The 14420-nt window shown below is 52.8% G+C and overlaps 2 protein-coding genes across 4 annotated transcripts in view; both read right to left on the bottom strand.

Annotated features, from left to right (window-relative positions):
* Positions 1–14420, bottom strand: part of LOC143174175 (uncharacterized) — a 273986-nt gene that overhangs the window by 117611 nt on the left and 141955 nt on the right. The gene's annotated exons all lie outside the window — the stretch shown is intronic.
* Positions 1–14420, bottom strand: part of LOC116424988 (sosondowah) — an 86890-nt gene that overhangs the window by 56051 nt on the left and 16419 nt on the right. For both annotated transcript variants that reach the window (XM_076369596.1, XM_076369597.1), the window contains 2 exons: positions 12943–12978; positions 12565–12669 (listed from right to left, as the gene is read on the bottom strand). In XM_076369596.1, the coding sequence (XP_076225711.1) occupies positions 12565–12669; positions 12943–12978 (141 nt within the window). The remainder of the gene's footprint in view (positions 1–12564; positions 12670–12942; positions 12979–14420) is intronic.

The raw sequence follows: 14420 nt of genomic DNA, 5'->3' as shown, positions 1-14420 counted from the left end.
ATTTAACTGCTCGGTAGCTTTAGCGTTAAGCCCGTTGCCTCGCCGGCGAAAAAATATTAGCAGTAAATTCTCTGGCTACCCTCGACCAATTTACCCTCGTGAAATATTTACAAGCGACAAACAAGTTGATCATACTTCAGGATTAAAGGTTAATCGATGGAAGTATTAAGATAATTCCGATGTTGCGTTATTATTTTTCTGTTTGACGTTTCCGAATGAATTGCCCGCGAGATCGTCGATTAAACGCAGGCAGAAGATATTACACGGAACAATAGGAATCCGACGACAACGTTGATTTCGATTCCTATCGACCGTAACACCGATCGAACCCCGATTACGCCACCGTCTTGCGTGTTAACAAGCGTACACCGCGAATAACCACTTCATATCCACTAATTGCCGTCGAGCATCTTTAAATGGCCCAATTAAAAGATAAGTTATTCGTTGGCCAGGACTAGATGTAATCAACGGGCGATAATCCTCGATTTACAATGCTCGCTCCTCGATTAGCCGGGGCAATATATTAGCACCGCTTACAAATTGAGAGCGCACACGGCCGACGACAAGATTTACGGACGCGTTTTTACCGCGTTGATATAAGCCTGTCCATGCAGCCTTCGAAAAACGAGCTCACCGGTTGCCGGGCTTGTCAAACAAGCGTGGGAACCTATGATGGACCGCTGCTCATTAGACTCGGGGCACAAATTCAACCGAGCAATCAGCTTTTGCCGTAGATTTATCAAATTCATTCGCAATCGTTAATACTATAACAACCACCGCGTCCATAGGCGAGTTTTTAACAATTATCCACTAAGTAATTCCTTAAAGAAACCACTGAAACGCTAACGAACAACATTTACATTCGCATCTGCGGATCTTCTAAGGGATTAAGCCGTCAGACTTCAAGCTTCTTATTCATACTGAAAATTTACGCGTTCTAAACACTTCAGCCACGAGAAGATTCATTAACGAGTCGCATCGGTTGGTACGGTTGCCAAGTGAAAACGGATCGCAGGAAAATGGGCCGGTTTATTCGCGTTAACCGCGTTACGCGTGACGCCGGGCCCCTCTTACCTGCGCAATCGACCCTTACCTAAAGAAGCGGAAGTGGGGCCGAAGCGGCCCGGGAGAAAACGGTTCGGGACAGGTCCCCCAAGTATGGCGGGGCCTCGTTAACGCAAGACAACCGATGCCCGATAGCGATCGGCTAATCTTCGTCCGCCGAGTCGGGCCGAAGGGTGGCGTTTTTGTGCGTAGGCCGGCGGACGCTTCGTGAGCAGATTATCCGCCCTGACGTTCCGAGAAGAGCGCATATGTCGGGACAATTAGAGACTGGCGGCGGGACAGCGCGGCTAATTCCGTGGGTTCGATTCGTTGACGGGCCCCGCGGTCCCCCCGGTCTTGGTCCCGGTCGCGTACGCGCTGCGGAATGAAACGTCAACGTAATTATCGCGGCAACTGCCGGCTAATTATGACCGCGCGTATGTGTTGCAACGAGCAACCGGTAAAAAGTCGGTTGATTGATCGCCTGACACGCCTGCGGCTTCGTTAATTCGTGGTTTTAATTGCTCGGGAATTCCGGCGATCTAGCCGCGACAGGGTCGGCGCTTGGCGAACGCGACGCAGACCAGTTGCGTTTGCTCTTTCACCTTTGTTCCGTGATTTCCGGAGCAGCCGGTTTACCGTTTTCAGGAATTGGGTTGTCGAAGGTACGCCGGGGAACGGGGGAATGTGAGTAATACAAGAATGATTGAGGAGCGATCGAGGAGAGTCGATACGCAGCATTGAAACGGAGGTTTCAAAGGTGAGCGTTGTAGCGTGATTACAAGGAATGCGTCGACAAAGACTTCGAGTTAACCTTTCCTTCTTTGAATATGGAAAAGATCCTTTAAAAGGATCGACGGACATAAATACCGATTCAAACTTCGATATTGAAATCATTAGCCATTCATTGTTCCGCGGATAAATACGCCAACGTTCACGTTTTTTTTCTTTCGCGTCGCCATTCACGGTGCATCGACTACCGCTCGTCGAGCACACGCGCCCGAGCAACAAGCAGCGGGAATCATTAATTCGCGGCGCCCGCTCCAGCCTTCATAAATCAAGTTGTCTTAAGGCTGTATGCGCGAATTACGGGTAAAACGAATGTGCTCGCTGATACTATCGAGCGCGGAGGGCTAAGTCGTATTTAAACGAGCGAATTTCCGCGCGACGCGAAAATCACGGCCCGTGACCGGGGTAAACGTTCTAAGCGGACGCGTGTTTGCCCATTCACGAATTCCACGAGCAGCGGGACGGGCACGGGGCGCGGAGGGATCCGTGGAGCGCACACGTGGCGACGAGGCTCGCGAAGAAGGGAACCGAGGGCGGCACGAGCTGATGAATTCGTGAGCCACCGTTGATATTTCAGTGTCACCGTCGACGGTTTTTGTCATTTGTACCGGCAGCCCGGCGACCGGATCACCGTGTTATTCAACGGTGCGTCGGGCTAAATCCAGTTCGGGTTCTAATTACACGTCGCAGATCGTTTGCCAGCTATGCACAGCGAGCTCCATATTTGTTACGTCGAATGATTAACCTTTAGAATTCTAACCGATTCTGAAAGCTACCAGCAACTGCGAGCCATTTTGATAGTTCCCCTGGTGGAAATGTTACAGCATTTCGTACATTTCTCAAATAGCAAATAGGCAAACAGAATGATCTTGGGATAGTTTCTTCGACTTTGTTCGTCGAAATATTTAGTGCTATAAATGGTGTAGTGGATTCTACAGAGTTCAAAGAGTTAGAGTCTCTTTAAATTCGTCAGACATGTTCCGAGCTCTTTATGCTCTGAACAAATTTAGTCTTTTGTGTGCTGATATCCTTTTGTGCTCTGTTGGTTTTGTGAAAGGATATCTGTTTGCGAAAAATGCAGCACAAATTGGGGGACAAAGTGGCCGGAGTAATGACTCCAGGTTAATCTGCGTCAGGGTCTACGGCCATTGTCTCCCAGGCACTTCTACCCCCTACCTAGTCGCCAACTTTCCATCTCTGAACCCGAATGGTCGTCTCGAAGGATGGCCGTACCGCAGCAAGCATTTTCACGGGTCTCACGATAACGTTCTTTGTACGTCACGAGCCTTATCTGCGTTACCTGGTTGTAGGATAGTAAGAAATGTTCAGCATTCTAGATGGCAGAGATAACGGATCCAGCGGAGCATCGGATCACTGAAAATGTAACAAGGGTAAAGTATTTCAGCGTTATCGGTACCGGTTTCGAGAAAACAGTTCCCAACGCCAATGGACAATACATTCACTAAGCAGCCAAGTTTTCACTAATGCTGCCAAACTCTTTCGAAACGTTGATCAGCTCTACACTTTCACCGCCGTTGAAATTTCATTTCCCACTTCCGAAAGCAAACACGGATACCCTATCGTTGCATACGGCATTGAAAATTCACTCCGATCGGTTCGATAAAACAATATTCATCGAGCATCTGGCAGAAATACGACGATAAAAGCAACGAAACGAAACGAAACGAAACGAAGAGCGGCAAAATCGCGCGGAGCCATCTTGGCGACGCACGTAAAAATGGCAGATTTCCCGTGGACGCGGAGAGCAAGGGGAGAGGTCGGGTTGGACGGGCGCTCCGCATCCTCGATCGCGTCGAACGACCGGCTCAGGCGGCCGTAGCGTGTACGTACTACAAACAATGGCTTTGTTTCCACGCGAAAAACGTGATACAACTGTAAAGTAACAAATATCTCCGCGTAGATCGACACGCGATCCGTCCGGCGCTCGGGGGGCGCTCGGTCACTCGCTCGCTCGCTCGTTCGTTCGCTCGCGTAGACCCGCCCGTGTGGATCCCACGTTTTACGTGCGCCGTTTACGTACCGAACGGTTTTTCTTTCTCCTAGCATCCCCGTCTATGCGGGCAACGTGTGCCGACACACGGTTCTCCTCGAATTCGACGAGACACGCCGCCGTGAGCCGTATTAACCATTTCAGGCGCGCCGGGAATCTCCATAATGAGGTTCGCTCGCTAATTGCGCCGAGCTCTCACACACGCTCCGCCTGCAATTTCGAGTATTAAGCGGGGCTCCGTTCCACGGGAGGAGTTCCCTCGGTTCGAGCGTGAACCGCGAACTCTGCCAGTCGGAATTTTCAGACGGTGTTTCGATTGAACGCCGTTGGAGCTATGCAACTGCTACAAGCTGGAACGGCTAGAAGCTTCTTTGGAGACAGTTCGGTGCAATCGGAAGTTCTTTTCGTCGAGTTTCACGAGTTTACTTATAATAAATGTACCGTATGCCGTAACAGTGTGCAATTTTACGTGTACAGAATTGTTTAGGATAGTGTAGAACAAAGCCAAAAGGAGCAAAACACGATAGGAGAAACTATTTAACAGTTGACCCCGTCCAAGCATCTAACCACCCAAAACCCAGCATTTCGAAATGATTAATCGTTAGAGTAGCAAGTTCTATTTCATCGAATTCGTCCCAAGAAAATAGCGCGAAGGGTCTAACGGCGGCTAAAGTGCAAAGAGAAGGTCGGCCGCAAAAGGGGCCGCATTCAATAATCTCGCATGCGAGCATAATGCTCCCGGTGGCGGGTTAACACGCGTATTTTATGAATTTTAAAGCGCGGCACAGCTGTTGTCACGCACCGATACGAGCGTCGTGTAACTCCAGATACCTCCGTAGGTAGGTACTCGCATTTGCAGGTCGTTTGTTTGACATCGGCGTCGTTAACTGATACAACGTGGACTGCACAGGGCGGACAGAGAAGGTGGAGAATGTAAAGGGGGTGGCGTGGCTTGGGGTGCACGCTTAAACAGCGACGACCGACTCGCGCGCGGCGAAGAAACCGACCGGGTTTCCGAACGGAAAGGGCGTACCGGATGTTTCAGCTCGCCACTTTAGGGACATGTGGCTCGGACAGATAGCCATCGGTCTTGAAGCTAATTAGCGGCGCACAGTGCGAACAAGCAGTCACCGGACTCGACTCCGCGACGTATACGTAAACGCGTGTTACTCTCCGCGCGACGGTGAACGCCCTCTCCCCCTATTCCCCCTTTCTTTTTCTCCTTTTCCTTCCGCTCGGCCGTCCTCCGCGGAATCGTCGCTTTCGCCTCTTTAGCCTGGTACCCTCCCGCCCCTCGACACGGCGATCGCACCGGTCACGATCGACGAGCGCGCGTCACGAACGATTTCGCGGCCAGATACCGGCGACGTTTCGTCGTTCCTCGTTATTACTCGCATAATTTCTCCGAACCTCGCTCAGGGCACGGTGAAATTACGGCTAAACGAGAATCGAGGCCGGCGGTGCGTGCGTGTCGAGGCCGCGCGAGCCGCGGCCTGCGCCGGCACACCTGTACCCGCGACATTAATCACCGGGAACGAAGCGGATCTGTCACGGCCGAGGGAAATTCTTTGAACAACGAGACGTACGACTGTCTTCGGTGTCGCTCGGCGCACGCTGCGATCGGTCGTGTCGGCTGATCTCTGCGCAGGATAATCGCGAAGCGAACAATAGGGTGTGTCTGAGCGTGTCCCGGTATACTTTGGGCGAATCGGTGAAACTGCATACACTCCGAGAAACACGCGAGTTAATTGAATAAGTATTTCCCGCGCGTGTTTTTACATTGAATCCGACTGTGTTTCGACACGTCGATCATACCTGTTACCGCGCGAACCGCGTTGTGTCGACTTTCTTGGCGCAATTCGTTTTCCGCGTCTCTCTCGGCCGAAAAAGAAGGCAATTCGATCGCGGCGATTACCTACGATATCGAGTCTCCGAGCGTGTACGGGACGTCGTTTAGCGGGAAAGACCGGTGAAAGCAAAACAATTACAGCGGGACCGAGCCGGCAATTTCGTTCCATCGGAACGGAAGGCCGATATTCGTACGAGAATCGAGTGACATTCGGGGGATGGTTGTTGCATCGACAGAGTTTACGGGCCGCTGCCCGTAATCGGCTCGGGTTCTCTAAGCTGGCCGAGCTTTCGTAGCTGGAAGCGGCTAAACGAATTCGGTTCTTGAGTTTCATGGCCACTGGAAGCCATTGTCTTTCCGATACTCCGTTCCCCTTTCTTCTATTTTTCTGCGGCCGAGACAGAAGGCGCGCCGCGATCGAGTCCACGGGAGAGTTCGGACTAATTCGAGCGTGAGTAGCGGAGTCGAATGCCGGAGCCGCGGCGAAACGAAACGTGAAATTCTAGAAGACTATTAGAGCGAGGCAAGCGGGTAGGTGGGGCCCCGAAAAACAAGGAAGAACCGGCGCGTCCCTCGGAAAACGAAGAAGACGATGCCACGGGAAGATGACGCCTCCCTGGCGCCCCGATCCGGGGACGCGACATCCTGCTCCAGAATCTGCCGCCATTGCTGATCCACTATCGGCCCACGACGGCTCCCTCTCCCGAAATTGCTGAACTTTCCTTCGTCAACTCGAGAGGGATCTGCCTTGTATCTCTCCCTGCCAATTTTGGGTTCGATCAGTCCGGGATTCCGAAATATCAGGACTTCTCGTGACGCTGTCCTCTGTTGCGTATCTTCTTCGAATCAGTTTCAACTAAACGTTTGATATTTCTCTACAGAAAGCAGAAACTTCGTTCAACGGATTTCGATCGAAGCAAAACAACGCACCGTCGCGACAGTGTTTCAACAATCAATTAGCTCCTTCCTCGAATGAACATACCGTTCTCTTTAATCTCACCTTAATCTACAACTGCGAACGTACCACGCGCATTTGTCTTCCACGCTCGATTTCATTACACGGCGCGCTAGGGATTTTCAAAAGCAAACTCCACGGTTCACCGGTTAATAAGGAGCGGTCCAAAAATACGTTTCGCGCGAGCCGAAAAGCTCGCTGGCGGGCTCGAAGGGGCGACAGGTCGTTTGGCGAGTCCCGGGGCCGAGGATAAATGATCACCGCGAGCTGAATCCGCCGCGCGGGGCTACCGTCCGCGAGCGCGAGCGTCCTCCGATAATAAGAACGCAATTACCAAGCGGAGCGAGACACCTATAAATAGGCGGGCCGGAGGGGAGAGCGGGGGCACAGGACAACGAGGAAGGAGGCGGAAGAACGAACGGTTAATTTGTTGCGTATCAGCAGCACCGGCAGCTACGAAGACAGGGCGAGGCAGCGCGGGCCGCGCCGGGCCGCGCCGGGCCGGCTCGGCCCAGGCCGGGTCTTCCTCAGAAAATAACTAGAGATAATTACGCGCATAAATCAGAGTGTTAATATTCGGGGGCGTAGGTAGGAGGCGCGGGCAGGTATCTCCGCAGGATCGTTGCGATAAGTGTGTGCGTTCGGGAGCGCGCGCGAGAGAGCTGCGGCCGAGGAGAGGATCGAGGACTGGCGAGACGAAAGAAGAAGGAAGCTGAGGAACGACCGAGAGAAACTGGGAACGGAATAATACCGACTCCGGATCGGTAGATCATTCGTGGCCGTCGGATACGCCTCCTTGTTAGCCGGGGTTTACTTAGTCCTGCGACGCTGCCAGGACGTGCGTTACGCCCGCTAATAGCCCACCGGTAACGAACTACCGTCGGCATATTTTCGAGGACCTTTCCTCTCGTATCGATCATCCTCGTCATCGCGCGGAGAACAGATCGCGAGCCGGTCGCCTCTGGAAACGAATTCCTCGACGCGTGTTTACTGCCCGGCTTCGGATGATATACCGCGATCCCGCGGACGTTTAACTTGCGCGTTAGCGACGGTGCCGATGCGGATGCGGCTCTCACCTAGCAATTGCCTGTCGAAGCATTGAAACATTTCGGATATCCGCGAATGTCAGTCATTTGGAGAGAGCCGTGTCAGCGAAACCCGCGTGTCGTTGTAAATGGGACTAGACTGGGTTAAGATTCCAAGTTTTCAAGCCGACGGGGTTTCCTAGATTTCGACGATTCAAGCTACGGCGGAACTAGTCGCGAAGCTACCCTCTGTCAAGGTTTCACGTGGTCTGCGTCTCATAAATTTAGTACCACTGCGTGTATCACGTGTCTTCTTCGAAGACAGTCAAGAGTTAAAGGGTGTTTACCCTTTGCACTCGATGGTTCTCCACTAGAAGTAACATTTCCTGATGCACTATGCGAGGCGTAAATATCAAGCCGATTTCGCTGTACCAAATTACGCGGCGATCGTGAGTCGCCTCCCGAGTGCAAAGGGTCGACGCCTATTCGTTGATAGTCTTGGAAACATCTAGTTGCTTCGAGGCGAGGATTCAAATGCCCATCGGTCCGCTCAGGTTAGCCGGCCGGGTAAATCGATCGTTTGCAGCCGCGGGAATTGCCCGATGGGAATCGCTCGGTGCCGCGATTCCTGGCAATTTAATTACCGCGCGGTATTCCACCGTCATTTTTCTCCGATAAGCGAGGACTATCTGGGCGAGGCATCGGGGGGCACGGGATAGACGCACGGGGGAAAAAGAAGAACGCAGCACGGTGGCGTTGAAACACTCATAACAGGTGGACCGATGCCCGGCGCGGAGATGCATCTTCGAGGTGGGCGGTCCCACACTCCTTAAATCAGCCCGCAGCCACCATAACATTAAGGTTGCCCCTCACGGTGCCTCGCCTCGCCCTCTCACCCTCGCCGTCCTTCTCAGTTCGGGCTTACCTTTTATTTGTTTGCTTAGAGCGAGTAATTAGAATCCGATACAAATGGTTATTATTTATCGACGGGGCAGGAGGCAGCGCGGGGAACGGCGAACGCAGGAGTTGGTAGGAGGGAACACCTCCTGATTGCCTGGCGTTATTAAACCAACCGATACGGGCTGATAAATACACGGACAGCCGGTGAGGCTGCGCTCGCCACCGGCCAATATATAACGCCGCGATCGTGCGGCTAACAGCTTTCCCTTCTTGATATCTTGCTGCTGCCTGGTTCCCTCTCGCGCTATCGCGGCTTCGCTCCGAATCGATGTTGCCGGTGCAACGAGAATCGAGAATATTCGGGTGAAATACCATCGGAATTTCCGAGACTCTACGTAGAGTAACGATTGTCTTCTTCCGTTCGAAAACAGGGGAATAATTATTCGTCTGCGGTTAGAGGATCGGGAATCGTTGCCGCGTATAGAAGAGAAAGCGAGCGCAAGCGATAAATTGCACGAAGAATAACATCAATAACAGCCTGAAGAAGGATGTCCGAGACGGACACACCTGCCAGTCGCAATAAGAAACGCTGAACGTTAAAGAGCCTACCCCTATCCGCGCAACGGGAATCAGATAAACCGATTTGCCACTCTCCGGTGTTTCTTAAATTAATACATCCGCAATCAGCGGGGAATCTAGTTAGCCTGAAACGAGCATGTAATTACGTCGTCGTCGAAGTCGGAATGAAACGAATGCTCGCATTTGTCCGGGTTTAAGAGGCTGATAAGGAGTCGTGCGTGTTGCATTGTAGAGAAGCGATCGACGTCGACAGGGTGTTCGGTACGAGAAGCGCCGGCCATGATGCACCTGTCGGCTGCAACGAAAAAGGGATTTCAACGATTCCGAGGAACCGAGTATAATGGCGTCCCGATTGAACGGGGCAGAAGCGCGCCGCGTCGGTGCGACGCAGCCGTCCTGCATTTCCGAGAGGACGCCGAGGACGCACGAATCGGAGAGGCGAATCTATCGCGATGCCAGACGCGTCCGTTAATAAAGTATAATGGGCACACGGCACCCCGGCGACGATGTACACCTGACCCGGCGAATACAATGGCCGTCTACGAGGTTCGAGCACCGATCACGTAGTGTGTGCACGTGTGTGTGTATGTGTGTGCGTGTGTGAACGACTCTTTAATACGGGCTCGTAAACCATCCGCGAGAAAAGGAGAGGTACGCGGCGTGACTGCCGACCGTGGCCCACCTAAACAATAACGCGAAACTGCAAGAATACCGAACAACGTGCCAGAAATCGCTAATTGACGCGTTCACGGTGGTTACCGATGTTCGGCGCTTTGGGATTGCTCGGGGACAATCGCTGTTTGCGAGATGACTCTGGTGTCGAATGAAAATGTTTTATAGCGTAAGTGAAAATAGATAGTAGAGTTGTGATATCGAATGATTGATAGATAATTCTGTTTATCTTTGCCACGGAAGAACGAGAGAGTTGCTATGAAAGAGAATGAGAGTACGTTTGTCTGGAGTTTTACGGTTTGTTCGGCGAGAGGCTCGTATTTACCGGAACCATCGAAGGATATGATGAATTTGCTTCAATTATTCAGTGGTTAACTCCGCCGCGATCGACCGTGAAATACGATTTTCCGTTCGGTCGTCGGGTAATCGGCTGGTTTATTTGTCGGAGGAAAAATTCAGCGAAAAGTGGAGGGGTTGAAGGGGTGGGGGAGCGAGCGTGCGGCGTGTGGGAGTCACGTTGATTAGCTTCCGTGTTGATTTAATTACTGGGGGAATAATTGGAATGCCAACCGACCTCCCCTGTCCCCTCTCCCGGCGACATTGCCCCGTCGTTTGCTTCACTTTGTCTCCTGCGCCCCCGTCGCCCTCGCATTCTCGCGGCCTGACCGTTGCATATTCATCGATGGATTAATATATATATATACACATATATATGTCCCATGTGTCGAAGGCTCGACCGGCAGCGATGTTACACCCTCCGGTATCAACGACACCGAATTCCCGTATTAACAATCCCGAAATGATTGACGGGATCCCGGGCACGACGGGAAGGCCAACGTATCCTCAGCGATCTCAAGCTTTCACCGAACAGGTATTCGTCGCATTTGACACTTCGAAGCATCAAGTTGAAAGTTTGGAAATTATAAAATGAAAAAATCTGGCGATTTAAAGATTTGAACATTTGAAATCCTCATTCGTCTCGTCGCCGATCGGAAATTCGAAAGTCCTGTCGTTCGAGGCAGCTAAAGTTTAATTAAAACCGTGAACTATTCCACAACTGTTCGTTGCGGCATCGAATCAATCCCGCGGAAGGCTGGCCGGTAGCCGTTTCGCGGAAGAAACAAATTTCAGAAGAATAAAGGGACTACGAGGCACCGGGGGCACGGGGAATAAAACACCGAACCGCCGGGAAAAACATTTTCCCGCGAGCCGGGCCGCGAGCGCAACGCGGGGAACCGGTCCGCGTGATAGACGGCGCGTGTAGGTAGCGCCGCGCGCGGGGAGGGCAGGGCGTACTGGAAAAAGACAACGGAGCGAAGTTCGTTGCCAATTTCCACGAAGCGCGAGTCTCGTTGCAAAAACGGGGCCGTGTATGGTTACGTTGGTACCGGCGCGGCGGCCATAGGCGAGCGTATATCGCGGCGATGTTATCCGCAAACACGCGGGTTCGGCCAATTTATCCCAAGGGATGAGGCCGACGTGGCCTGGAGCCGGGTGTGGGGCAACCTTGTCCAGCGGAATGAATTCAGCACGCAGCCCCTGTGCGGTTGAGCCGCCTCCATCCCCCTTTCACAGACCGCCACCTCTCCGGCCGCCTCTCCGGCCGCCTCTCTGGCCACCGTGCTACATCCCTCCACCCTTGCCCCGACCGCTTTCCACCCCCTGCTCCTTCCTCTCCACCTTCTGCATCCGCGAACGGCCGTTAAGGCCGGTTCAAACTGTTCGGTCGGGAAACGATGCATGCTAACAACCACCGCGTTGTCGTTCGCGGCGAACACTTTTCAACCCCCTTGCCCATCCGCCCGATGCGGCGATGATTATGCAACGACAGTTTCGGCTACTTGATACCCCGGCGAGCTCGAGCTGCTCGGAGATACTAGACTTTTAACGAGTTCCCCAGTTTAAGAAGGGAACTTTCGAATGTTCGAAACTGGAATCCGTGATATCGGTTAATGTATTTACCCTTTAATAGCTGGGTAGAGGGGCTGGCTGGGTTCCAAGCGTTAAATCCTACGATATCCAGTGTAAAAATGTTCGCTCGTGTAAGAGGGCGGTAAAGAGAGGCCCGTAAGCCAGAATTTGGAGGACTAATTGATTCGAGCGAGGCGGGAAAGCTGTACGGGGGCGGTTCCGTGTCGTCGGCGGGCCTTTACACGCATAACAACGAATATCAATAGTGTGAATAATCCTTAAACCGGTCGCTATCGGACAACTGGTGATCCGCTCCACATATTGGCGGTTTGGTGTACACCGGCCGCCTGATTGCCACGGGGGCTCTTAGATTTATTGACCTGTCAATGGTGGCGCGCGAAAACGGCGAATTTACAACGCCGCAGGTGTTAAGTTCCGCCGTGCGTGTAATAACGGCCTGATCCCGGGCCTACGGTAAGCCACACCGTAATTATATTTCCGAACCTCTGGCCCGCCACCTTTGTCATTATCACCGGAGGCGGCGCGGCCGTAACTCAATGAGATCCGTTCGCCGTGTGCGCGCGGAACGATAACGCCGCGGCGAGCGGGAATCGCGCGCGAATCCACAATTTTTTTCGCGCCGCGCCGGCCCACGGATTCGAGCGGTAATTATTTCAAGTCGAAAGAAATTTACGAGCTCCGCGCGGGCCGCTCGCCGCGATTTTTATCGCGCTCCTTTTTCGCGGATCGAGACGCGCGAGATAAATCGGCGGGCTCAAAGGGCCAGAAAACGGATCGACGAAAACGAGGAGATCGTGATTAGACTTACCTTGAGCCCGGTGAGACGAGGTTCCTCCCCGGCCAGCTTCGCCAACGCCTGGTAGTCCCCCTGCGCAGCCCTGACCAGCCACTCGCGCGACTTCCCGTCCAGTTGCTGCTCCCCGAACCAATAATTGCCTCGATTAACAGGGGTTACTCGCGGCAACACGACTCGCCGTCGTACCGGCGCGAGAGGAACGTAGAATCACGTAGCAGATCCGAGGCAACGATTAATCCGGCAAAATTTTAATTAAGATCTCGATATTCGATCGCGCGCCGCTTTATCCGGACGGCGCATCGCGTACGGCGAACAATTATCTCCGATTTGAAGCCGGCGCGCGCGCGGACTGGTAATCTCGGGTCGAAACGATGACGATGATGAACTTACCGAGGCAACGGAAGCGCTGTCATCCTCGTCGGCACCCTGCGGGGAAAAGAAGAAAGTCAGTCACTCGGCCGGACCTCGAAAAATCAACGTGGCGCGCTACGTCACGCGCGACGCGCGCCCGTGACCGTCTCGTCGAACCGAGAGAGAAACCGGTCGTCCGCGCGAGATCGTTCGCTCTATATGGCCCTGGACTCTGCGGGCTCCGTTCGTTCTCTGTCTCCGTTTCGACGTTCAGCATCGCGGTTCACGAACCCTGGCACGCGGGACACGGAGGAAGAAGAAAATGCGTAAAAGCAGCGGGACGCCGCGTACCATGTTACGGTATTTTCCTCGTGAATTATACTCTTCACTTCCGAACTAGTACGGACCGTGGCTAGCGTAAAAAGGGGAGAAAGAAATTGCCACGTTTTTCTTAGCATGGCGGAATGCAACTACTCTATTTTGGGTCCTATTCCAAGAGACCCATTCTTATAGTGTTTTACAAGTGGAAGGTTGGCCCGGGGGGTCCATCGGGGGCGATACGACGCCAGGGTAAAGATCCGAATATTATCGGGGATGACGAGTTGGTTTCGATAGGGGAGCTGTGTCACACTATGTATGCGTTGGAAGCGCGTAACAACCACGAACGCGCCTCGGTCATCGGATTGATATACGGATCCAATAATTGATTCCCTGACGCAACACTCCGGGAGGGCCGGACCAACTTACGCAACCCCCATCCGACCGCCGCAGAGTCCAACGGTCTCTCGATTGGCCGAACTTTGTCTCGATCGTTGCTTCGCGATTCGAACAACGATCGAGTTGGGAACACGCTCCGTACACGCGGAACAGATGTTTTACATTGTTTTGAGGATGATGAGGAATTACAATGCTAGCGGAAGCGAGTGAAATTTCTTTGCCAGATGATGATTTTGGTACGTTTATTGCGAAATCTAACTGCAGCCGTGATTTCTTCGAAGTTTCGAAAAGAACATAGCGCTCAGCATCGAAATCAATTCCTCGCTGTACGGAACAATTTGACCAACGAAACCAACGCTCGTAACTCTCGATACAGGGCGCCGTTCGCTCCGTTTCCGGCAGCACTGCTCGCAGACCGTAGCTCATTTCGCGCGATGCAGTAGGAAGACGAGGAGAAGAAGGAAAAAGGAAAGAGGAGAAAGAGACAGAGACGCAGAGAGGGTGGGGGTGGTGAGGAGCGGCTGATCCCAAGAACGTTAAACGACTACTCATCCCTGTTAAACTGTTTGTATTTTCACTCGTCACGGCTGCATCGTCCGTTCGAGGTGCTCACATCGACACTCGTACCCGAATCAATCGTGACTCCTCGTAAATTACTCGGAACGAGGCGCAGGGGGCAGGTCGCTCGCATCGAATTCGGCCGAGTCATCATTAGCTGGCCCCGATATATCTCTATCGATCGACACCACCTCGCGTGTCCTTAAGTGAAATCATGACTCCGGCCAGGGCGATCCCGGCGA

Source organism: Nomia melanderi, chromosome 7, assembly GCF_051020985.1.
Source record: "Nomia melanderi isolate GNS246 chromosome 7, iyNomMela1, whole genome shotgun sequence".
NCBI lineage: Eukaryota > Metazoa > Arthropoda > Insecta > Hymenoptera > Halictidae > Nomia > Nomia melanderi.
This window is presented reverse-complemented; position numbering and strand designations above follow the sequence as displayed.